The 24,376-nt window shown below is 38.7% G+C and overlaps 1 protein-coding gene and 1 long non-coding RNA gene across 8 annotated transcripts; one reads left to right on the top strand and one right to left on the bottom strand.

Annotated features, from left to right (window-relative positions):
• Window positions 1-3,039: 3,039 nt before the first annotated feature.
• On the bottom strand, window positions 3,040-4,595 carry LOC149610389 (uncharacterized). The gene is made up of 3 exons (XR_016376506.1): window positions 4,261-4,595; window positions 3,536-3,648; window positions 3,040-3,167 (listed from the first exon to the last, which is right to left on the bottom strand). It is a non-coding gene; the product is annotated as an uncharacterized LOC149610389 (long non-coding RNA).
• AGO1 (protein argonaute-1) lies at window positions 3,076-23,057 on the top strand. Of its 7 annotated transcripts, none has more exons than XM_089858860.1 (16): window positions 3,076-3,225; window positions 4,703-4,882; window positions 6,137-6,452; window positions 7,366-7,483; window positions 7,556-7,737; window positions 9,861-9,997; window positions 10,071-10,293; window positions 10,381-10,464; window positions 10,533-10,668; window positions 13,356-13,403; window positions 13,498-13,939; window positions 14,011-14,261; window positions 14,945-15,139; window positions 15,210-15,446; window positions 18,263-18,462; window positions 18,541-23,057. In XM_089858860.1, the coding sequence occupies exons 2-16, from the start codon at window positions 4,825-4,827 to the stop codon at window positions 18,647-18,649; spliced, it is 2,736 nt and encodes a 911-aa protein (XP_089714986.1). In that variant the 5' UTR covers window positions 3,076-3,225; window positions 4,703-4,824; the 3' UTR covers window positions 18,650-23,057. The 7 variants fall into 7 exon arrangements, with proteins under 7 accessions (XP_089714986.1, XP_089714985.1, XP_089714982.1 ...); XM_089858859.1 differs by having other exon boundaries at window positions 13,356-13,427; XM_089858856.1 differs by having other exon boundaries at window positions 18,263-23,057.
• The last annotated feature ends 1,319 nt before the right edge of the window (window positions 23,058-24,376 follow it).

Below are 24,376 nucleotides of genomic sequence, written 5' to 3'. Positions count from 1 at the left end.
CTATAACCCTTGCGGTGGTCAATTTGCAAAGGCTCTAGGTTAGGGAGTGTAACATCTATCATAAGTTCATCAGATATGTTCCATAAGTTTTTCACTAGTTACTGAGAGCTTGTAGGTGAAACGTCATAGTTTCTCGTAAAGCGACGCCTGGTGAGGCGCTGTCAAAGGCTTAGTACAGACTAAATAGGAAGATTTGTTGCAAAACAGAGTGTAGTCAATTCTTGCTTGTCGTTCTTGAACAAGCTCTCAGTAAGTCTCTAGCATTAAGAAGTATAGAAAGTGTCATACTTATGGGACATTTCTTATAAACTTATGCATCTATTGCTTATTTATGCAAATTGAGGAGGTAGAACCAACGCTACTTTTGTTTATTTGTTAGAGAAAAATGTTCAAATTCTGTTAAAAACCGAGATGTAAGCAAAAGGTTCGTAGAGCGAGTATTATGTACGACTATCTTTCTCTTGGCAGACTGTTAGCTGAATTAGCTCAAATGATCTATCTTCATAAGACGGTATCATGGGAGACAGGACATTAAGGAAAACTGAAACGGCGATGCGACCAGAGGGTGCTATCATGTCCTGTTCCTTAAAATGTCTGAGCAAACGTCTACCAGGGTCAATAGACCAATTTGAAAATTCCTTGGAGAGAAACCAAGACACAGGGGCCAGGCCGTCATTGGGGTATTCTCTTTGGCACCAAGAAGCAACGCCAGACGGAGTCCGGGTTCAGTACACTAGTGAAGCTAGCCAACTCGGACTGCCTTAAGTGGTGCTTCTTGGCGAGAGGGAGAATACCCCAATAGCGGCCTCGCCCCTATGTTGGTTTCTCTGTATGTAATTTCCGAAATGGTCTATAGTATAATATTGAAGGACAACGATTACGGTTCCCTGGCTTCCGTTTGCGGGAAGTTTACCTTACCATCCTTGTTAAAAATAGAAATGGGTTTCCTTTGGACAAACCATCTCGTGTTATGTCATAGTTTCCTTCTAAGAATTCTTTCTCTCTGTATGTTTAGAAACCTTAATCGTCTATAACATCTTTCCTCTCATTCCTGATTCCCTCCCTGCATTCGAAAGACTTGGAAAATACGGTATGTCTGAACGGAGGGGACAGACACTCCGAATCTCTGCATTCGTACATCTGAGGTGGCAAAGTTCAAAGGTTTCGAAATTTAGTGTATTGTTTTTGAGCGACTTGGGTGAGCTTATACGTTATTCCAAAATACAGTTGAAAAATTAGTTTTGTTAAGTTGTGTCTCTTCATTCGGAATCGTTGAGCCATGATGGCATTTCTGGTTAAAGTGCATCGAGTTAAAGCAGAAGTATATAATGCTTCTCTTCGAGAGAAGTGTACCACAAAGCGGGTTAATTGTAACATTATTTTTCCCAACTTCAGAACATTTGGAGCAAGGTTGCTAACCGAATCACATACGCGATAAATAGTTCCCTCACCATAACTCTATTAGCGCTTAGCTATTTGCCAAGGCGAGCTTGTGGATTACTGTCCCATGTCAAGACGAGGTTTTATGAGTTGATAAATGTTGAGATTTTGTACTAAACAGTTATAGAATTCACCCTAGCACGGTGCGATGCCCGTCTGAAGTTTGATGGGCAGGAGAGCAAACAAAAAGGGTGAGCCTGGGAAGAATCATGTTACTTTAACTAAAGTATTAAGATGATACAGAGTGTCATCCTTCTTCTATTATCCTCTTCTGGTTAAAGACATTTTGCACACCTGCGATCTTAGTGTCTCCTCCCCCCCCCCTCGGATCAGAAATGGTATACTTCAAGTTATATTCTACTAAACATATACTGGTAGATAGGTATAGAGCCATCTCACCCCCTAATCGTGGTGAAAGTCATGACTATCCACGAGGGTACATATCTGAGACGTTTAAAGTATTTAAGCTGCCTCAAGTTCTTTTATTAGGGCAAAATTTGTAATAAAAAATTCCACAGAAACGTTTATCAAGGTGATGGGCAAATCACAATTTAACTAATTATAATAAAATTATTTTGAAATCGCGAGAGTGTGTTGTTAATGTCATAGGAATTCGCTCGTCATTCGATTTAAATTCACTTGAAATTTTATTGCGAAGTTTTATAAATGTTTGAAATGTTTTTGCGTCATCCCAAGGTGAACTGTTACGATTTTTGAAGATGTGGCTTACTGCTCCTCTAGTTAAAACGTTATTTTTTATATAAAGCGTGGCTACCGTGTAGAGAGGTTAAACTATATCTTTCAATGACGTTCAGTAAATTTGGACCTTTACACGACTTTTCAAGAAATTTGGCTTAACTTCTCTAACCTCTTTATCTCTCTCTCAAATGCTAAAATTCCCCGAACGTCAAACTGTGCCCAACCCACCCATCGACCTGGGACATCACCGAACAACAGCGTGACCCAGTATTGTGGCCTTGAATTTGAGAAAAATAGCATACAATACTGGACCACCTAGTAACCACGGGCACGGCCAAGGGTAACCTTGAGCTCCTGACACACTTCCAGGTGGTCATCGCTGTTCTGTAAACAGTATTTTCTAAAAATAACTTTCAGAGTAGTAGGCCTACTCCTTACTCCCTGCTTCTATTCATTTTAAGTCACAATATTCTGAGTTTGAACAAACAAGAGTGGAAAAATTGGTCAAGGAAAATAACTTGAGATTATCATTCAAAACCTTTAAAAAAATAATAAATGTTGAAATTGAAAATCTATGGGAACCGAGAAATACTTTTTAAATTATTAACCCTAACCAAGGCTTTCAAGTTAGGTTTTTTTTTATTGAAAAACAAAAAACCCCGGATATTATGATAATTTTATCAGAGTTTCCATGACCCCTGATTGCGTGACAAACACTGTTGTTTTTTAAACTAGGAAATGATATTGTGATCTTGACTTTGGTACGCACTCGTTCGTCTAATAAAGTGAATTGAAAGGAGATGTTTCCAAGCTCCTTTAGTACCTTAACTCTTTCTTGGCAATGTTTGAAGTCACCCCCAAGGTCTCAACGGGTTGTCACGTGATACAATGCACGATGAACTCTGGAACCATGTGCTGGAACTGTCACGAGTGCAACGTTAGTTTTCAGTGTCCGTTACCTTGATACAGTCTGTGAACGTTGGACGATAAGTGACACGGTGACCGGTGCGAGTTCCATCGGTTTTAAACTTTTAAATATAATTTAAAGTCGCGATATTTAATAGTTTACTCATTTATCTATAACAGGTTTGTGGACTTTTTATAGTTTTTATTTAGTTAAATTTAAAAATTATCTTTAATAAGTACACATTGCAAAATTTGCGGTTCGTAAATATTATATGGTGATAGTGTTCAAAGCGTCTGTGACACGCGTTCAACTTTTCAAGTAATTTATTTATTAATTAAATGTAATTAATATTAGTCTATAATGATTATAGAGATCAGTTGTGGTAGGTTATTGATGAGGTGCTGAACATTTGGGCCGGTTTTTGTTATTGCAAGGTGAATAAATCTCCGCCTTTTCCAAAATATTACAAAATTGGATATGTTTTCCTACCTTTTTCAAATTATTGCTAATTAGCTTGTTTATTGACATCTTTTCAATCATTATTTTAGTTTCTTTATACTCTAAAACTAGACGCATTTTTAGCCACTCTTGGAGATCTAAGCCTATAAAGAAATAAACATTCCCATGGAAACGTGTTTTCTACCCTTTCCGGGTGGGTTTTAACAATGCTTCATTCAAAAGGAGTTCTGGGAACTTCGGTTAGCAAGAGATGGGCTTCACCATAAGTTCATAAGCTATGTTCCAAAAGTATGACACTCCCGTGACTCCCTATACTTCGTAATGCTAGAGACTTATTGAGATCTAGTTCGAGAGAGCTTTTAGTTGGAGGAGGAGCTGAGTTTCGTGACATAATTTACGCAGCCATATTGGTGGGTTTAAAGGAGGAATGATGTTGAGACCACCCAATATGGCTACCAGAACAGCGGTAAGATTTGGGAGGGTGTGACGTACTACTATCCCATCTGGAAGCTCTCTATAATTGACTACACTCGATTCTGCAGTCCACCTTCCTATTTAGTCTGAACTAAGCCTTTGACAGTGCCTCACCAGGCGTCGCCTTACGAGAATCAATGACGTTTCACCTACGTCACTTCATGACAAGCTCTCAGCAACCAGTGACAAACTTATGGAATAATGCTTATGAACTTATGGTTTTCCCTTCTCTTTCAGCTTTAACTTCAGTGCAGTGTTGTCAGTGAGAAGAGTTGACTTACCAACTGCCTGGCAACACTGGGGGAGCGGAAATAACCCCCTTTAGCGTGAGCTATGTGACTATCCACAAACAAGAAGGGTATTATTCCAATCATACACCCGAATTTTCCCACTCACTTTACAGTTTTTAGTTGGAGCGCTGTACTTAGGGTTTAGCAAACATTTAAAGAGATTATGAATTTATATTAATTAACATTGTAGTTTTCCGATCCAACCTTGGCTTGCGCCAAAGTATAGAATCAAGCAAATTTGGGTTTTTTGGAGATATAGTGACGTACTGTTTATGTTTAGTGCTATTGTCACGGACACTTTGAACTCAAATAAAACAAAACACACTCCATTATCATTAAAATAAAAAAAAATAGATAAAAAGCGCAATTGTGGCTCTCTATTTCTGGCCTGACTTTTTTTCATAATGGTTTCTCTTTCTGTTCTATTGTTTAGGCGTGGATATTACCAGTCTTTGTGATAAATTTTAATCGTTTTAACAATAATTTTCACGGAAGCGACGGCTAATCGCTATGTCACATTGAAAGTGCGATACTGATTACGCAAATCTCCAAATCATGACAAACCGACGTAGAAACAGATTTCGGAGTATCAACTTTTCACAGTTCAATTATGGTATGATCCTCTCGTATTGAACTATGTTTTTGGTTCTAAAATAAAGGCAGAATATGTGGTTTTCTTCCGACATATGGAGGTATTCTGGTAAGCATGAAACCCTTTAGAACTTTAAAAGGATAAGTAACTAAATTCGTTGCTAGAGGTATTAAAACATTGAGCTGTAAAATATATTGCCTGTTTTTTAGATCTAAAAAATTCACAAGCTTAAAGCTTTATATTTGAGGTTGATTATTCCTTTATAGAAGAAGCTACAGTTGGGCAACCCCTTTGAGAAAAAGCTATTTTTACTTGTTCTGCATGGAAGAGGAAACCAGTTTGGGGCTCATTTTAATATTTAACAATATATGAAACTAGTTTTGGTTCCTTCATCCAGATTTTTCTGATAATTCTGAAAATTTTCCGATCAAATTGAACATATTGTCCACTCTAGGAAGTGTATTTTTATTGGAAATTAAAATGAGTCACTTTCTCCTTGAGAATACGTCGTAAATGACATCAAACTTTATTATACACGCGGAAATTTCTACTCATTCCTTCCTGGGAATTTTAAATTCCTTTTTTTTCTCCCCCAGTTTTTTTTCTTTCTCCCCACTGTTTCCCGCCTCCCCGTTTTCTCCGCGGTAAATCGGAAGCGAGCGTCAGTCTCGCAGCGCCATTTTGGAAATTTCGTAGTGTTTTCTTTCATTAGGGTTAAGTCAGGGTGAACGCGCTTTATCTAGCGTTTGGCAAATTCGCACGCGCTTCCATCGGAAGAGCGGAATTAGATGTTTCCACTTGGGCAGCGTATGTAAATTTTGGTTACTTTCATTTAAAGTCAACTAATGAACAGTTTAAAACCGTTTAAATATCCCGAAATTTAAATTTACACGGTTATCTTTGAATGAATCGTTAGGCCTAACTCGTACCTATTTTGGCGCCAAGGCTCTAGGCATAATCTTTATTATTGTTAAAAATCTCGTAAATTTCTATAATTTAGGTGCGAAATATCGCTAAGAAAAAGTTATTTATCGTGTTTAATCCGTAGCAAATATATTTATGCTTATGTTTAAGGGTTTAATGCTTCTCCAATATTACTTTGCTTCTATATGTTACCCTAGAAAAGGGGTGTTGAACTAGGCTAATGTCTTGTTAGCATCCTAAGAGTTTGGCTTCCATTTTGAATTGCGCTTTTGCAAAGCTTACGAACTTTTTCAAGGCTAAAAATGGATTGTTTAAAACTGTGTATGTGTTGAAAAATAATTTTTTTTGCAGCTCCTGGCCCTCCGGGTCCACCCGGACCCCCTGGGCCTCCGAGAGGACTGCCAGGTCCTCCTGGAGTGCCAGGCCCAGTAACTCCAACTACGCCCGGAACGCCTGCCGGTACTCCAGGAACTTCCATGGCGTCGGTCACGCCAGGTCCATCGACCGAACTACCAACTTTCATCTGTCCTAGACGTCCCAATATCGGAACTGAAGGCAGGCCAATTATGTTAAGAGCCAATCATTTTCAGATCTCAATGCCACGCGGTTACTTGCATCACTATGATGTAACAATTACTCCTGACAAGTGCCCTCGTAAAGTTAATAGGTATGTTGAATTTCGAGTCTCTGTAGAACTTAAGTTTATAGCAGAACTCCCACCAGAACCCTAAAAATCCCTAAGGTCCCAGTTTTCTTGCAAAGTCCTTAATCTACCCTAAAATTGGTATTTGGTCCTTAAATCGCCCTATTTTCCAAAAGCCGCAGGAAAAAGCATTTGTTTAGTATTTAGTCAAGGGTCGAAATATCAGGGTTCATACAAACCAGGAAAACCTGGAAAAATCAGGGAAATAAATAGTTGACAAAAACCTCATGGAAAACTCAGGGAAATTTCGAATTTTTAGTAAAATTCAGGGAAATCAGGGAAATTTCGAATTTTTAGTAAAATTCAGGGAAATCAGGGAAATTTGCATCAAACAGGGGCGGAGTAATTAAGCAAAATGCTTATAAACATACCCTCCATAGGATTAACATTGCACTATACTTTGGAGGTTCGTAACTCTGGTTCTATTAGAGATACGGGGATGTCCTTTGAGTATGTTATAGTCCTATTTATCCCCCATCTAACCATACTAAAAACGTACGGCTACGACAAACAGGGGCCGAGTAATTAAGCAAAATGTCCGTAAATATACCCTCCATAGGAATAGCATTAGACTATACTTTGCAGGCTCGTAACTCTGGTTCTACTAGAGATACGGCGATATCCTTTGAGTATGTTATAGTCCTATTTGCCCCCTTCGTTAACAATTGCTCCATAGGAAACTCCATATACGGGAAAAACCTGGAAAACTCAGGGAAATTTGTATTCCAAAAGTTGTATGAACCCTGTTTCATTACCAGTGATACCTTTTCGGTTCCTACTTTTAAAATTTGGTCCCCGGGACTTCTCCCCAATTTATTTTTGGTATTTCAGCGGGAGCCCCTGGTTTATAGTTATTAACGGGTTTTTTAAATTGTAGAGAAATTATTGAAACTATGGTCCAGTCATACTCCAAAGTCTTTGGTAGCCAGAAACCAGTTTTTGACGGAAGGAAAAACATTTATACGAGAGATGATTTACCTATTGGAAAAGACAAAGTATGAAATATTCCCATAGCTTGTATCTGTCTTTGAGTGGTTTTTTACAATTAATGAATTTATTCGCTTCAGGTTGAGTTAGAAGTAACGTTACCCGGTGAAGGAAAAGATAGGGTATTTCGCGTAGCTATTAAATGGGTGGCGCAAGTTAGCCTGTATGCCTTAGAGGAAGCTTTGGAGGGACGTTCTCGAACCATTCCCATGGATACCATTCAAGCGTTGGATGTTGTTATGAGGCACTTGCCCAGCATGACGTAAGTTGTACAAATTTTTTTAAAGTTGGGTTTTTTGGAAAGTATTTAGGTTTGAGTGCTCTTACTCGCGAAATTTCCAGTTACTCGCATGCGAGTAAGCGTAATTTTGCGAGTACGCGCACGCGAGTCCGGGTACTCTTAACTCGCGAAATCACTGGCGATTTCGCGAGGACGCGCACGCGAGTCCGGGTACTCTTAACTCGCGAAATAGGCAGTGATTTCGCGAGGACGCGCACGCGAGTCCGGGTACTCTTAACTCGCGAAATAGCCAGTGATTTCGCGAGGACGCGCACGCGAGTCCGGGTACTCTTAACTCGAGAAATCGCCAGTGATTTCGCGAGTACGCGCAGGCGAGTCCTGGTACTCTTAACTCGAGAAATCGCCAGTGATTTCGCGAGGACGCGCACGCGAGTCCGGGTACTCTTTAACTCGAGAAATCGCCAGTGATTTCGCGAGGACGCGCACGCGAGTCCGGGTACTCTTAACTCGCGAAATAGCCAGTGATTTCGCGAGGACGCGCACGCGAGTCCGGGTACTCTTAACTCGCGAAATCGCCAGTGATTTTGCGAGTACGCGCACGCGAGTCCAGGTACTCTTAACTCGAGAAATCGCCAGTGATTTCGCGAGTACGCGCACGCGAGTCCGGGTACTCTTAACTCGCGAAATCGCCAGTGATTTCGCGAGGACGCGCACGCGAGTCCGGGTACTCTTAACTCGCGAAATAGCCAGTGATTTCGCGAGGACGCGCACGCGAGTCCGGGTACTCTTAACTCGAGAAATCGCCAGTGATTTCGCGAGTACGCGCAGGCGAGTCCTGGTACTCTTAACTCGAGAAATCGCCAGTGATTTCGCGAGTACGCGCACGCGAGTCCGGGTACTCTTTAACTCGAGAAATCGCCAGTGATTTTGCGAGTACGCCAGTGATTGCGTATATCCCACAAAGATGCTATTGTATATGCGAATTCCAATATTTCACGCTACCTTTTACTGTACAAAACGCACCATTTTAATCTTTTTAAAATTGGCCCTAAATTGATAAGGTTGTTGTAATTGAAAAAATAAAAATAATAACAATAATAATAACCATAAATAAATATGTACGATTGGGAATTTAATTTATCAAAAGTAGGTACTCTGGAATTATCATGAAAATAATTGTTTTGATAACTTTATCGTCAACCTTGAGAGTTGAAACATAAGTTTGGAACTTAAACTTTAAAACCGGTTCAATGTACATTAATTTGTGGAAGTCAATATTTTTTCCGAACTCTGAAATTTTCCACAAGGCTCTTACTTATGGCACTAAAATTTTGAAGCAACCCTGATGCTAGCGCTGCAATTCAGGGTTTGTACAGAACCTGGATAATAGAGAGCTGCAGAGGACAAAATATCTGTGTCCGATCCGTTTCAATTCCGTAGCCATAAGATATTTTTTTCCTTTTTCCGTTCCGTTTCCAAAACTCCTTCATTAGCTCTTTCGTTTCCGTTCCGTTTCCACAAAATCGTTCATTAGCTTTTCCGTTTCCGTCCCGTTTCCACAAAATCGTTCATTAGCTTTTCCGTTTCCGTCCCGTTTCCACAAAATCGTTCATTAGCTTTTCCGTTTCCGTCCCGTTTCCACAAAATCGTTCATTAGCTTTTCCGTTTCCGTCCCGTTTCCACAAAATCGTTCATTAGCTTTTCTGTTTACGTCCCGTTTCCACAAAATCGTTCATTAGCTTTTCCGTTTCCGTTCCGTTTCCACAACTCCTTCATTAGCTTTTCCGTTTCCGTTATATAGATCTTTCTTCCTTCCGATTCCGTTTTAAGCCGGCGGAACGGAACGGACTCTGCGGAAAATGGAAAAAATTCCGTTCCGTGCAGCTCTCTACTGGATAAGTCGGGGATTTTTCTTAGTTTCTTCCTAAAAAGTCGGGGATAGGTCAGGGATTTCGTTTTAGTATATCAAACCGTGCTTCGAACAATGCTTAATATGGGCCAGGTGTGATGAAGCGGACTCTGGTAAACACATTAAAATGGTCAGGGATATTGGCAAAATTTGGTCAGGGATAAGCGGGAAAAGTCAGGGATTTTCATTATAAAAATTCCTGCAAACCCTGTACATAACATGACACGTTTTTTAGGTATACCCCTGTTGGTCGTTCATTTTTTTCATCCCCCGATGGCTATTATCATCCCTTGGGAGGTGGAAGAGAAGTTTGGTTTGGTTTCCATCAAAGTGTTAGACCCAGTCAATGGAAGATGATGTTAAATATTGATGGTACAACGCACTCGTTTAGCTTTCCTTTGCCTAATGAGCGTGCGACTGAATCGTATACCAATTTGTTTTCTAGTCTCCGCAACTGCATTTTATAAGGCACAGCCAGTAATTGATTTTATGTGCGAAGTCTTGGACATTAGAGACATTAATGAGCAAAGAAAACCGTTAACGGACTCTCAACGTGTCAAATTCACGAAAGAAATCAAAGGATTAAAAATTGAAATCACTCACTGTGGATCGATGCGCAGGAAGTATCGAGTTTGCAACGTCACTAGGAGGCCTGCCCAATTACAATCGTTAGTTTCGAAAAATTCTACCCAAAAAAAATAATTAACGGGAACAAATGCTAATTTTTTGTCCTTTTTGTAATATTTCCTCGAAAGATTTCCTTTACAATTAGAAAATGGCCAAACTGTCGAATGTACCGTAGCTAAGTACTTTTTAGATAAGTACAAAATGAAATTAAGGTAACAACTTTTTAAATTGCAATTATAAATTAATGGCAATTTTAACGTTAGGAATTTTTGCGTCTCAGGTATTCTCATTTACCTTGTTTGCAAGTTGGCCAAGAGCACAAGCATACGTATCTGCCATTAGAAGTATGCAATATAGTTGCGGGTCAGCGTTGTATTAAGAAATTGACGGACATGCAGACATCGACCATGATCAAGGTATTATTTAATATAATTTAGTCTAAGCCTGTGAGGGTACTCGAGTCCGAGTACTCGGACTTGAAACTGGTTTTTCTAAACGGGTACTAGAGTGCGAGTACTCGGACTCAGACTCGAAACTGGTTTTTCTAAACGGGTACTAGAGTGCGAGTACTCGGACTCAGACTCGAAACTGGTTTTTCTAAGCGGGTACTAGAGTGCGAGTACTCGGACTCGAAACTGGTTTTTTTAAGCGGGTACTCTAGTCTGAGTACTCGGACTCGAAACTGGTTTTTTTAAGCGGGTACTCTAGTCTGAGTACTCGGACTCGAAACTGGTTTTTCTAAGCGGGTACTCTAGTCTGAGTACTCGGACTCGAAACTGGTTTTTCTAAGCGGGTGCTCGAGTGCGAGTACTCGGACTCGAAACTGGTTTTTCTAAGCGGGTGCTCGAGTGCGAGTACTCGGACTCGAAACTGGTTTTTCTAAGCGGGTGCTCGAGTGCGAGTACTCGGACTCGAAAATGGTTTTTCTAAGCGGGTGCTCGAGTGCGAGTACTCGGACTCGAAAATGGTTTTTCAAAGCGGGTGCTCGAGTGCGAGTACTCGGACTCGAAAATGGTTTTTCAAAGCGGGTGCTCGTGTGCGAGTACTCGGACTCATACTCGAAAATGGTTTTTCAAAGCGGGTGCTCGTGTGCGAGTACTCGGACTCATACTCGAAAATGGTTTTTCAAAGCGGGTGCTCGAGTGAGAGTACTCGGACTCGAAAATGGTTTTTCAAAGCGGGTGCTCGAGTGAGAGTACTCGGACTCGAAAATAGTTTTTCAAAGCGGGTGCTCGTGTGCGAGTACTCGGACTCATACTCGAAAATGGTTTTTCAAAGCGGGTGCTCGAGTGCGAGTACTCGGACTCGAAACTGGTTTTTCTAAGCGGGTACTCGAGTGCGAGTACTCGGACTCGAAAATGGTTTTTCAAAGCGGGTGCTCGTGTGCGAGTACTCGGACTCATACTCGAAAATGGTTTTTCAAAGCGGGTGCTCGAGTGCGAGTACTCGGACTCGAAAATGGTTTTTCAAAGCGGGTGCTCGTGTGCGAGTACTCGGACTCATACTCAAAAATGGTTTTTCAAAGCGGGTGCTCGAGTGCGAGTACTCGGACTCGAAAATGGTTTTTCAAAGCGGGTGCTCGAGTGCGAGTACTCGGACTCGAAAATGGTTTTTCAAAGCGGGTGCTCGTGTGCGAGTACTCGGACTCATACTCGAAAATGGTTTTTCAAAGCGGGTGCTCGTGTGCGAGTACTCGGACTCATACTCGAAAATGGTTTTTCAAAGCGGGTGCTCGAGTGCGAGTACTCGGACTCGAAAATAGTTTTTCAAAGCGGGTGCTCGTGTGCGAGTACTCGGACTCATACTCGAAAATGGTTTTTCAAAGCGGGTGCTCGAGTGCGAGTACTCGGACTCGAAACTGGTTTTTCTAAGCGGGTACTCGAGTGCGAGTACTCGGACTCGAAAATGGTTTTTCAAAGCGGGTGCTCGAGTGCGAGTACTCGGACTCGAAACTGGTTTTTCTAAGCGGGTACTCGAGTGCGAGTACTCGGACTCGAAACTGGTTTTTCTAAGCGGGTACTCGAGTGCGAGTACTCGGACTCGAAACTGGTTTTTCTAAGCGGGTACTCGAGTGCGAGTACTCGGACTCGAAACTGGTTTTTCTAAGCGGGTACTCGAGTGCGAGTACTCGGACTCGAAATTGGTTTTTCTAAGCGGGTACTCGAGTGCGAGTACTCGGACTCGAAATTGGTTTTTCTAAGCGGGCACTAGAGTGCGAGTACTCGGACTCGAAACTGGTTTTTCTAAGCGGGTGCTCGTGTGCGAGTACTCGGACTCATACTCGAAATTGGTTTTTCAAAGCGGGTGCTCGAGTGCGAGTACTCGGACTCGAAAATGGTTTTTCAAAGCGGGTGCTCGTGTGCGAGTACTCGGACTCATACTCGAAAATGGTTTTTCAAAGCGGGTGCTTGAGTGCGAGTACTCGGACTCGAAAATGGTTTTTCAAAGCGGGTGCTCGTGTGCGAGTACTCGGACTCGAAACTGGTTTTTCTAAGCGGGTGCTCGTGTGCGAGTACTCGGACTCATACTCGAAAATGGTTTTTCAAAGCGGGTGCTTGAGTGCGAGTACTCGGACTCGAAAATGGTTTTTCAAAGCGGGTGCTCGTGTGCGAGTACTCGGACTCATACTCGAAAATGGTTTTTCAAAGAGGGTGCTCGAGTGCGAGTACTCGGACTCGAAACTGGTTTTTCTAAGCGGGCACTCCAGTGCGAGTACTCGGACTCGAAACTGGTTTTTCTAAGCGGGCACTCCAGTGCGAGTACTCGGACTCGAAACTAGTTTTTCTAAGCGGGCACTCGAGTGCGAGTACTCGGACTCGAAACTAGTTTTTCTAAGCGGGTACTCTAGGCCGAGTACTCGGACTCGAAGCTGGTTTTTCTAAGCGGGTACTCTAGGCCGAGTACTCGGACTCGAAACTGGTTTTTCTAAGCGGGTACTCTAGGCCGAGTACTCTGACTTTAAACTGGTTTTTCTAAGCGGGTACTCGGGCTTGACAAGCCCATATTTCCAGGACTCGGAATCGAAACTTAAAAATGAGGACTCGCACACCTCTAATTTGGTCTTTAATGCTTGTGTGTAATTAATTTCTTTTCCATTAATTAGGCGACAGCAAGATCTGCTCCGGATCGAGAGAGGGAAATTAATACTCTGGTAGGCTATCAGCAACCCGGCATGGTATCCTTTATGCGCTCTCTTTGATTTGATTTTTAAGTACGGGCCCACTGACTAATGATTCTATTTTGAGGTTCAAAAGGCTGATTTCAATAACGATCCGTACGTGAGGGAATTTGGCCTCTCGATCAGCAACACGATGATGGAAGTGCGGGGACGAATTTTGCCGCCTCCCAAGCTACAGTACGGCGGAAGGACGAAGCAACAAGCCATTCCTAATCAAGGGGTATGGGATATGAGGGGAAAACAATTTCACACGGGAGTGGAAATTCGGGTTTGGGCCATCGCTTGTTTCGCTCCTCAGCGTACTTGCAGGGAAGACGCCCTGCGAAATTTCACCCAGCAGCTGCAAAAAATAAGCAACGACGCTGGAATGCCCATCGTTGGACAACCTTGCTTTTGCAAGTACGCCACGGGGCCCGATCAGGTGGAACCCATGTTTCGCTACCTCAAGTCCACATTCCAAGGGCTGCAGCTAGTTGTCGTTGTTTTGCCGGGAAAAACACCAGTCTATGGTAAAACATCGAGAGAAATTAAAATTCACCAACCTTTAGTTTAAATACTAATTACGTTTAAAATGGTTTAGCGGAAGTAAAAAGAGTAGGCGATACCGTCTTGGGTATGGCCACTCAATGTGTTCAAGCCAAAAATGTAAATAAGACGTCTCCTCAGACCTTATCCAACTTGTGTCTAAAGATCAACGTTAAACTGGGTGGCATCAACAGTATACTTGTCCCCAGCATTAGGCCCCGAGTGTTCAGCGAACCTGTGATATTTTTGGGAGCTGACGTCACACACCCACCAGCCGGGGATAATAAGAAGCCTTCAATCGCTGCCGTAAGTTACCCCAGGGTTCGTACACGACCTGGAAAACCTGGAAAAGTCAGGGAAATTGAAAATGGGCCTAAAAAGTCAGGGAAAAGTCAGGGAAATTGAAAATGGGCCTAAAAAGTCAGGGAGAAGTCAGGGAAATTGAAAATGGGCCTAAAAAGTATGGGAAAAGTCAGGGAAATTGAAAATGGGCCTAAAAAGTCAGGGAAATTGAAAATGGGCCTAAAAAGTCAGGGAAATTGAAAATGGACCTAAAAAGTCAGGGAAATGTCAGGGAAAAATATATTGGAGGGAAATTTAAAGTATAATGGTGATCAGAAAAATTTTTGTCTGAGATTTGAGCAAAGCCCCAAATTCGCGGAGCTCGCTTCCCTCGCTCAGGTTATTTATGATTTGCTTGAAATTAAATTTAAACGAAATAATTGGCTAATTTTTATAAAAATAACTCGTGCAAAAATTATTTGAGTGAATATAGATTGGTTTTCATATACGTTCGCCATGTACGTTATTGCAAATGCTCAGGGAAATTTGTGGAATTTAGTCAGGGAAAACCTGCTGGAAAAGTCAGCTAGGAATTTCATTCCAAAAATTTTGTACGAACCCTGTACCCCCGCCTAGTCCCAATTCCTTCTCTGTTGTTGGTCTTTTTTTTTCCAACATTTTATACAATATTTTCGTTCATTTTCCAGGTTGTAGGCAGTATGGATGCCCATCCTAGTCGCTATGCGGCAACGGTTAGAGTACAGCAACATCGACAAGAAATCATTCAAGATCTAGCCTCTATGGTTAAAGAACTTTTAATACAATTTTACAAGTCGACGAGGTTTAAACCAAATCGAATTATCTTTTATCGCGACGGTGTCTCGGAGGGACAGTTTCATCAAGTAAATATTAGGCATTGGACGCGTTGGTTTGTATTTAAATGACTATACATTGTCTTTTGCGTCATTGCAGGTGTTAGCTCACGAACTTTTGGCGGTCAGGGAGGCCTGTATGAAACTGGAAGTTGACTATAAACCGGGAATAACGTTTATCGTGGTACAAAAACGCCATCACACGCGTTTGTTTTGCGCCGATAAGAAAGAACAAATAGGAAAAAGTGGAAATATCCCGGCTGGAACGACTGTAGATGTTGGAATAACCCATCCAACCGAGTTTGACTTCTACCTCTGTAGTCATGCTGGAATCCAAGTTAGTCTTAATTTTTTTCTGTTTTATATGTCTAGCAATTTAGGGGGATTGAGCAAAAATCCTTTACACGCTTCAATCTTGCGGCTTAAAATTATATATATAGAAGTCTCAGGCTTTTATCAACACTTGCTAAACAAGCGGTGTTCATAGTGGGGGGGAAACAATACGTCTTTTTGAGCCATGACCTCTACCCCTAGCTTAGGTCTTCAACAGTTTCAACATCCAATCCTAATCTTCTAGTCTCTGCGATAAAGAAAGTTGAAAGTTTACTAGATTATATTTAAGTTTTCCTTCTTGAGAATGTAAACAAGCAGTGTTCATAGTGGGGGAAACGATACGTCTTTTTGAGCCATGACCTCTACCCCTAGCTTACGTCTTCAACAGTTTCAACATCCAATCCTAATCTTCTAGTCTCTGCGATAAAGGAAGTTGAAAGTTTACTAGATTATATTTAAGTTTTCCTTCTTGATAAATATCGTAGGTTACTAACTTGAACCTTATAAACCATTCGTTCTTGAAACAGAAAGGTAACGCTTTGATTAAATGAGAATGTGTGGAAAAGTCTTGTTCCCCCTCCTCCCACCAGTGAGACTGGTGTTCCGTTAGAGGAACTGAAAACATAGTGCAAGACTGTTGACTTACAAGTTCAGTAAACTGAGTTCAAGAGGTTGTTCATTAAGTGTGGGGTGGCGTAGTGGTTAGCTCTTTCGCCTCGCAGCAAGAGGATCCCTGGTTCGATCCCGGACTGTGACACCGGGTGAAAATCTGGGAAGAAATCCTTCTGCGTAGAGTTTGCAAGTTCTCTCCACGCTTGTTAAAAGGAGTTTTCCTCCGCGGTCTAACCCGGTTTCTCCTTTCCATCAAAACTTGCAGAGGTTAACGTTAATAGTTAGTATAGGGCGCTGTAGGTTAGCTGTGGCATATGGGCTAGCCACCACCCCTCTATGCAATGTAAAGGGACCTGTAAACAAGCCACAGGCTTAGTGTGGAAATCCCTTCGTAGACAAAGCCTAGATTATTATTATTATTATTTTCCCCCCCTTTGGTAATAGTGAAAGAAATTTTGCTTTGATGCTTACGCAGCTCTTTCTTCTCTACGTTCATAATTTAAAAATTGGTAAATAACAGGAGGATACGCGATCATATAACTAAAAATTTCGGGGCCAACCTCTGAGTGCCAATTGAGAGTGCTTTTATGAGCGAGTTAAGGCCACTGTTAAGAAATTGCGCGTTGGACAAGAATGTCTAAAAGTGAGACTATCTCGGATGTTTTCGTCCAAAACTCATTAAGCTAAGCACGATTGTCTGCACATGCATTCTGTATGTGAGATGCACTGTGGTACGTTGACGTTCCCTCCTACGTTTCTACATAGGGCCGCCGTGAGAGTGGGGGGGGGGGGCAATTTGGTCAGTTTTCCCTAGGCACGTACCTTCTAAGGGGCCCGGGTCACCTGTAGGGCTGTCTTGATGGGGGGTAGGCCTCCGATTTCTTCATTTTCCCTAAAGCCCGCAAACTCTCTTGACGGCTCCGCGTTTCTATATTCCCCCCTCCCCTTCGGGTATGGTGTTTGGTCTCGGTTAATTTAAAATGATTTTGAACATTGGATGCGCTTTGAGGAAACAATAAGAAATGAGGGGCTGATTGGTTGCTTTCGCTTGTGACGTTCATTTTTTAACGGTGGCTTAAACTTACTCGTTTTAATCTGCAAGGTAATAATGACTAAGACATATTTTAAATAACGAAACTGGCAACAGTTTTTAAAGGGAGGGTGAAGTAGAAAATCAAGTGATTTTTTTTATCGATTCTCCTACTAATTATAAGACCAGTCTGCACAGTGAAACATTCAGGAAATACTACCGAATGATTTTAAAATTCAAATTAGGTTCAGATTTTAAGGATAATTTTAAAGAAGGTCCTCCGACCAATCGCGTAACGCCCTGCCTTTTTATTAACAAAATTCTCGTGGCACGCTCCATATGTCTCGCGCCACGATTGTCACGTCGCGTGCAAATTTTATCAAATCTCGTGATAAATTTCATTCGACACGGAACGTGCCACGAGAGTTTTGTTAATAAAAAGGCAGGGCGTTACGCGATTGGTCGGAGGTCCTTCTTTAAAATCATCCTTAAAATCTGAACCTAATTTGAATTTTAAAATCATTCGGAGCTGGTATTTCCTGAATGTTTCACTATGCAGACTGGTCTTATAATTAGTAGAAGAATTGATAAAAAAATCACTCGATTTTCTACTTCACCCTCCCTTTAAACGTCACCCTTTGACATTATAAAAAGTAGCGGTGCTAAATCCTTCTGGTATTCGCTGATTCTGTGATTCAAAGATGTTTAGAGTTAAGAATTATCTTGATTCTCGGTTAATGGTTAAATTTCCCGCGAATTTTATCGTGAGAAACGTTTTTAGAAGCTAGTTATGGTTTTGGTCTTAACTGGTATTATGCAGTCAGTGTGAGTGTAGGATTAAACTATAGTATTAAGTGACGAAAGTTACGACGTGAACCACTCACTGCCAAGTATTATTTTACAAGAAGTGAAAATGTTTTGAGAAATGAAATCTACGAATGAGTGTCTAGAAGATTTTTTACGCGAGACGGGGTTGCTCAATGTCTTTATGTAGGGAAATGGCGAATTTCTAGATCTTCTTCGCACGCCGTTTTGGTGCAAGATATTTAAAAATGGAAAGCTAGAAGTAATACGCCATAAATGACGACGAGAGCAGTGTCGGAAAATATCGTTCTCGCCGTTTCCCTATCGGAAGTTTTAGCAGTGTATTGAAACCGTGTTCTCTCCGATACTCTCAGGGCACAAGCCGTCCCTCGCATTACCACGTTCTTTGGGATGATAATCAATTTACGGCGGACGAATTGCAGTGTTTAACCTATCAACTGTGTCACACCTACGTGCGTTGCACTAGATCCGTTTCGATTCCCGCACCAGCCTATTACGCTCATCTTGTGGCGTTTAGAGCCAGATATCATCTCGTAGAGAAAGAACACGATAGGTACGGCGGCGACTCTTCTTCCCCCCAACCCAATGTTCCCGAACAATATCTAAAACAATCCGAATTCGAATTTCTCAGTGGCGAGGGCAGTCACCAATCGAGCAACGGCGATGACCGTACGGTTAGTGCCATGATCACGGCTGTGACAGTACATTCGGAAACCAACAAGGTCATGTATTTTGCATAAAGAAGATGGATTTTAGTCTCTCGAAAATGAATACAAAAAAAACCTACCACTACTACTACTATAAAAAAAAATGGCCCGAAAAGTCCCTTAAGTCTCGGTAAATACATTTTAATTAATCTATTATCTGTTTATTACTTCTACAATAAGTCAATAACTGTTATTGAATGCAAAATCTTTTGGCCAACTTTTGATTTTTTTTTTTTTTTTTTTTTTTTTTCCGAGAACTGGGGGAGTTTTTGTTAGGGACATTTAAATAATTATTAATTTCATCCGCGCAGCCATAGAAAATTTTATATATATTTAAAAAGGATATCCAGATTTCACTTGTTTAATTAGAATAAGAAGAAAAAAAGTCATGAAAATTTTAGAACTTTCATGTTTTTTTTTTTTTAAACTTTTTTAAAATCATTTCCCCCTTCATCGGAACGGAAAAAAATAGATATTTTTTTTTATTCGGGATGTGGTCTTAAAACGCAATTATCTCAGTCTAATTAAATAATTAAAATAGCGAGAAATTGTTAATGAGATAGAAAACTAAACTAAACTAAACGAACTCTGGTACTTTTTAAAAATAGTGAACTTTTTTGTGGTGTCAAAACATTTTTCAACGTAACTACGCCTAAAAACAAAAAAAAAACGACACACCACAACTTAAAACGCCGGGAAACATATTTAAAAGCGTCTTAAAATTAATCTTTATGCCTAAGAAGTTTAAGGAGATAAAAAACGAACGTTGAATGATGATCATTTGACATAATCATTCGAAACCACCTCTCTTTTAAACATTTGTCATTTCTAGGGCATGAAAGTATTTTTTAATCTTAATATTAGTTGTTGTTCGTTTGTTAAGCGCCTTTTCTTATTATATCTTTTGCGTACCAAATACCTTTTTTTTTTTTTTTTTTTTTCAAATTCTTTCTTCGTCTTTTTAACCCTTTTTCAAATTATCACTTGAAGATCTTGATTAATTTTAGCGGTAAATCGAAATTAGGGTTAAGAAGACGCGAGGATATTATATATTAAAAAGAAAACGAAAAGGTTTGGTATAATTTGAATCTTACACGTACATATTTTTTTTTTTTTTTTGGTGATTAGTTTGTGAGAAATGAAAAAATGGTATGTTAGGATTGAAAAAGAAATAGGAAAAAGAAACGGTAAAATTTTAGGGTTTTTTTAAAAACAAAATGGCTGTAATTGTAATTGGAAAAGTAATTGCATTTTTTTTTTGGGTCTTTTGGAAAAGAATAGAAAAGAAAAATATACTTGAAATAGTCCGTAATAATCGTATTATGGAAATATTTTTTTTTTTAGTTCAATTTATCACGAATAAATTAAGTTTTAGGGAAAAATTTAAATTTAAATTTAAAATAATGAAGTATTCAAATTAAACGATAAAAAAAATGGATGAAATAGTTAACTGAATAGGAAAAATAACTGAATAGGAAAAATAATTAAATCTAGTATGTTTAAACGAGTCTTCCTGTGATCTTAACAAAAAACAAAGAAAATATGCCGATAAAATGCTGAAAATTGTATTTAAAAAAGTGCCGTAAAATCAATGCCCACAAAATAATAATTATAATTGCTTAATTATGAATAACAATTTAAGAAAACAATCGACCTCCGCGTTTATCGCTACAATTTAAAATAAAAAAAAAACCCCTGTCTCTGATATTTGAAGAAATTGTAGTACGTAGCGTAGCGTACCGAAACGCAAAAGAAACGTTACAGACCAACCAACTAAAACATTTACTTTGAGTTTTTAAATCGTGTAAGGCCTAGGGAAAGTGTCTGGATGTTTATTAATGTAAATCATTTAAACCTTTTAGACCCCCCCCCCCCTCCACTCAAATTATATCCCCCCCCCCTTTGTAAACGATCCATATCTCATAACGTATCTACTTTTTTATGTTCAAACCCTTAATCATAGATGTTTTAAAAGTATATCCCATTTTTAAAGGGATAATGAAATGAACTTAGAGACATATTGCGCAAATAAATAAATAAATAAACAAATAAACAAAAAAAAACAATGCTCAAAGACGTTACCGTTACCGTACCTGCGGAGGAAATTGTCTTAACTTTGGGTTTTACGTTTTTTTTTTTTTATTTTAGTCTTAAATTTTAGGGAATTTTATTCGGGGAAACAAAAATCTAATTTAGAAAAGAATGAAGGTGATTTCGATATTATTAATTAAGGATAAATTAATTAAGAAGAAATTGCGAGTCAAAAGACAAACCGGTGGTCAGTTATTAATCATTTTTCTTAGTTAACTAAGTAGCGACAATTTTTATGGAGCCAGGATTAATTTTAGCGCGCTTACACCGCCGCGTTGCCATAGAAATCGTCCCAAGCTTGTTTATGTTAATTAAGATTAAAGTTTAATCGAATTTAGTGAGTTATATAAAAGTGAGCTAGCTAATGAATTAACTTTCTGCAGTTTAGAAACTGGATATTAGACATTTCATCTAACTAGTTTTTACGCACTTAACAAGGAGTTTCACTTCTTCGTTTTAAATTTGATCGGTAATCAACTGGTCGGTAGTCTTGAGCTTAGAACCTTTTTAAAGCCTGTTCAATTAGCCTTATTCCCGATCAGCGCCACCTACCCATAGCGGCGACTTTGAGAACTACTGTAATCGTCAAGCCAATCAGATGTCGCTAAAATCTGGTGACGTCATTTTAATAAGACCCCGAGAGTGCCTGCCCGGCAGTGACGTCACCAGATTTTAGCGACATCTGATTGGCTTGACGATTACAGTAGTTCTCAAAGTCGCCACTATGGGTAGGTGGCGCTGATCAGGAATAAGGCTAATTCGGACAAACCGATAAAAATATAAGCAGACAACATTTCATCCATCTAATTGAAGGTTTTTAAGTTCTTTTATTAGTGAAACTCCTTGAAAACTAGTGTGTCATGTCCATTATTTAGAGAAAATCCCGGTTTCGAACCAAAATTGTAATGTTGAATTAACACGTAACGTAATAGAGAATCTGCTTGTTTTTTGTCATATCAGAATTGAGTCCTCCGAATGAGCTAAGGATTTTTACGTAAAAAAACAAAAACGTCCTTCATTTTTAAAAATTATTTATAGGAAACTTTTGAATCTAATTAATTAGTCCCATTTTTAAAGCAGCTCCCCAGTTCCCATAATTAAGTTAATTTATTATAATATGCGTCTAGTTGAATTTTTTCTAACGATAAATTGAACCCTCGTTACGACCCTCTCTCAATTTTTGCGATTAAAATTAGGATTAAAAAAGCAAGGGTTCGTGCGAGATATATTTCGCATACCTGTGAGAGATTGACGTAACACGATAAAAATGGGGGTTCTTTTAGTCAACGAAAAAAAAAAGAGTAGTATTTTATCATCGTAATATTAAAATACAGCGAACTAGGGTTAAATTATAATCGTAATCAGTGAAATCACTTTTATTTTAAACAATATCGTTCACAATCATTGCAAACAATTGATTTTCCCCCCAAAACATACTTAATTAAACTAATAAAATAATTAAAAATTCTCTAAAATTGCACAGTGATAATAAATAATTTTTAAGTTAGAAAATTAAAAACAACGCTAGTCAAATGAACAAAGGAACCTTTAAAAAGAAAAAAAAAAAAGATATTTTCAGTGTTAAAAACGAAAGGAAATTGATACATTTCGCGAGTCCCCACATTAAATGACACCAAGAAGTGATATCTAGTTTATTAGGGAGAAGGTATAAATTCGCCGCATTTCCAGCTTTATCTTCAGTCCAAACGTATAGTAGGTCCGGAGCTAATCCCCGCCTTTAAATTACAACCAGCATCTCCTTGGTTCTTGAAAATTCACGTCAGCGCCACTACGCGAAAGACGGAAATTGCGTATTTTCCGACTGAGGAGAGTGTAGCGAAATAGCCCGGCCTCCTTTTACCTCCCCCCTTGTATTTTGAAAGGGGGACTGGGACTATGGCGCGCGAATACTTAGGCATCTTATACCTTCTCCCTAATAAACTAGATATCACTTCTTGATGACACGTTATTAAATCACGGAGAAGCGATTATTGTATGCGAAATAGTTAAAATGATAAATAACAACTGTAAGGTAGGTGGTTAGCAAAAATTAATCTTGCTTAAAATCTTTTTTAATCTTGTATAAGGTTTTGTTAGAAATAATTATAAGTTTTTGGATTTTTTTTTTTTTTTTTTTTTTTTTTGAGCCAGCCACTCACTCACTGTTTTTAATTTTTAACGCTTTTTGCATAAATGGTAAACAAAAAATAAACAATTAAACGGAAAAGCATATAAACAATTAAACAAAAACATTTAAACCTTAGTGTATGTGAGATTACGCGTGTGCCTGTGGTGCTTTCAGTTTTTATAATTAAACATTTAAAATAAAAATTAATATGGAAGTGTGAAATTTAGCCGTCCAAAAATTAAAGAAATTCTTCATTCTTCAAGTTCCCTCGAAAAAATTTAAAAAAAAAAATTGTGACGAAGAATCAACCTTTTTAAAATTTTAAAAAAATCAATTCAATTCACACGTCGTCACCGTCACCACCGCCGCAAGTTTCTCGAAATTCCCAACCCCTACCCCCCCCCCTCTTTTTTTAATTAAGGAGTTAAATTCAATTAAATTAAAGCAGAAAATCATTTAGATTATTATTATTAATTTTAATTTCAAAAAAGAAATAAAATCATGTTGAGTAGTTAGTTAGGAATTAACTTCTTCCGTTTCTTAAATGATCGAAGAATGCCAATTTAATTATAAATTAACTAAAGTGTTAATTAATTATACTAGTTATCAACGTTAAATTAAACGCCCCCCCCCCCCTACCTTCCCAATGCTGTTGTATTTTGGTATGGTGGACCATAATGTAGTTTTTCGTGAAAAGTGGTATCCTTATAATAAATTAATTATAATATTGACAATAGTTCGTATAATTCGTATAAATAAATAAATAAATAAAAATCTGTGTTTGTTGGACTTAAAAAGAAAACAAATTTAAAAAATAATAATAATAATAATAGTAATGAAATAAATTTCTAAAAAAAATGTGCTAATTTAACTACTAATAATTTATCTCGATTTAAATTAAATTAAATTTGGTTTTTGTAAAATTTAATTATTAATTTTTAATCTTCGAAGAATTCATTAGACAATTTTTGATATAAGAAATGTACGAACGAACTTTCCTCACACTGCCAGAACTGAAACAAATAATGGGTCAATTTAAAAACAAAATATTTAATTATAATAATAATAATCACATTCCAAAAAAAAAACTAATGAAAATTGCCAAGACAAAGAGTAAAAAAAAAAAAAAAAAAAAAAAAGGAAACTTAAAAAATTATTTTCCAAATCTTCGTTCAAATATGCAGAAATTTGTAAATGAAGTGAAATTTTGGATTTGGAAGATATACTAGCTAAATAATATAGTAAATTCACACAAAACAAAGCAAACAAACAAACAAAATTGAATATAACTATTCTCGTTAACACGCTCTGTTTTCCTTCGTGTTTGGTGTTGAAAAATTTTAGATATAAAATACATGTTGTATATTTTTGGCTTAAAATATACCCGTCGGATGTTGCCCATAATTTTGTCAGATTTTTTTATTATTTTTCAACTTCATTTAATTGCGAAACTAATTTAATCACAAAAGATAAAGATAATCATTAATCATGAATTAAAAATTAAGAAAACAACTTATTTACAAAGAGAAAAGAAAAACCAA

This window comes from Phalangium opilio, unplaced genomic scaffold (assembly GCF_054372755.1).
Source record: "Phalangium opilio isolate 3A_F unplaced genomic scaffold, DU_Popi_V2 ptg000329l_1, whole genome shotgun sequence".
Lineage (NCBI taxonomy): Eukaryota > Metazoa > Arthropoda > Arachnida > Opiliones > Phalangiidae > Phalangium > Phalangium opilio.
The sequence above is the reverse complement of the archived record's forward strand: the minus strand, read 5'-3'. Positions and strand labels throughout refer to the sequence as shown.

Excerpts from the sequence above, each read along its gene's own strand:
- AGO1 (XM_089858855.1), top strand. The coding sequence starts at position 4,825 with ATGACAAACCGACGTAGAAACAGATTTCGGAGTATCAACTTTTCACAG. Across the intron at positions 4,883-6,136 it reads CTTTTCACAGTTCAATTATG|CTCCTGGCCCTCCGGGTCCA; the intron begins GTATGATCCTCT and ends TTTTTTTTGCAG. Across the intron at positions 6,453-7,365 it reads TGCCCTCGTAAAGTTAATAG|AGAAATTATTGAAACTATGG; the intron begins GTATGTTGAATT and ends TTTAAATTGTAG.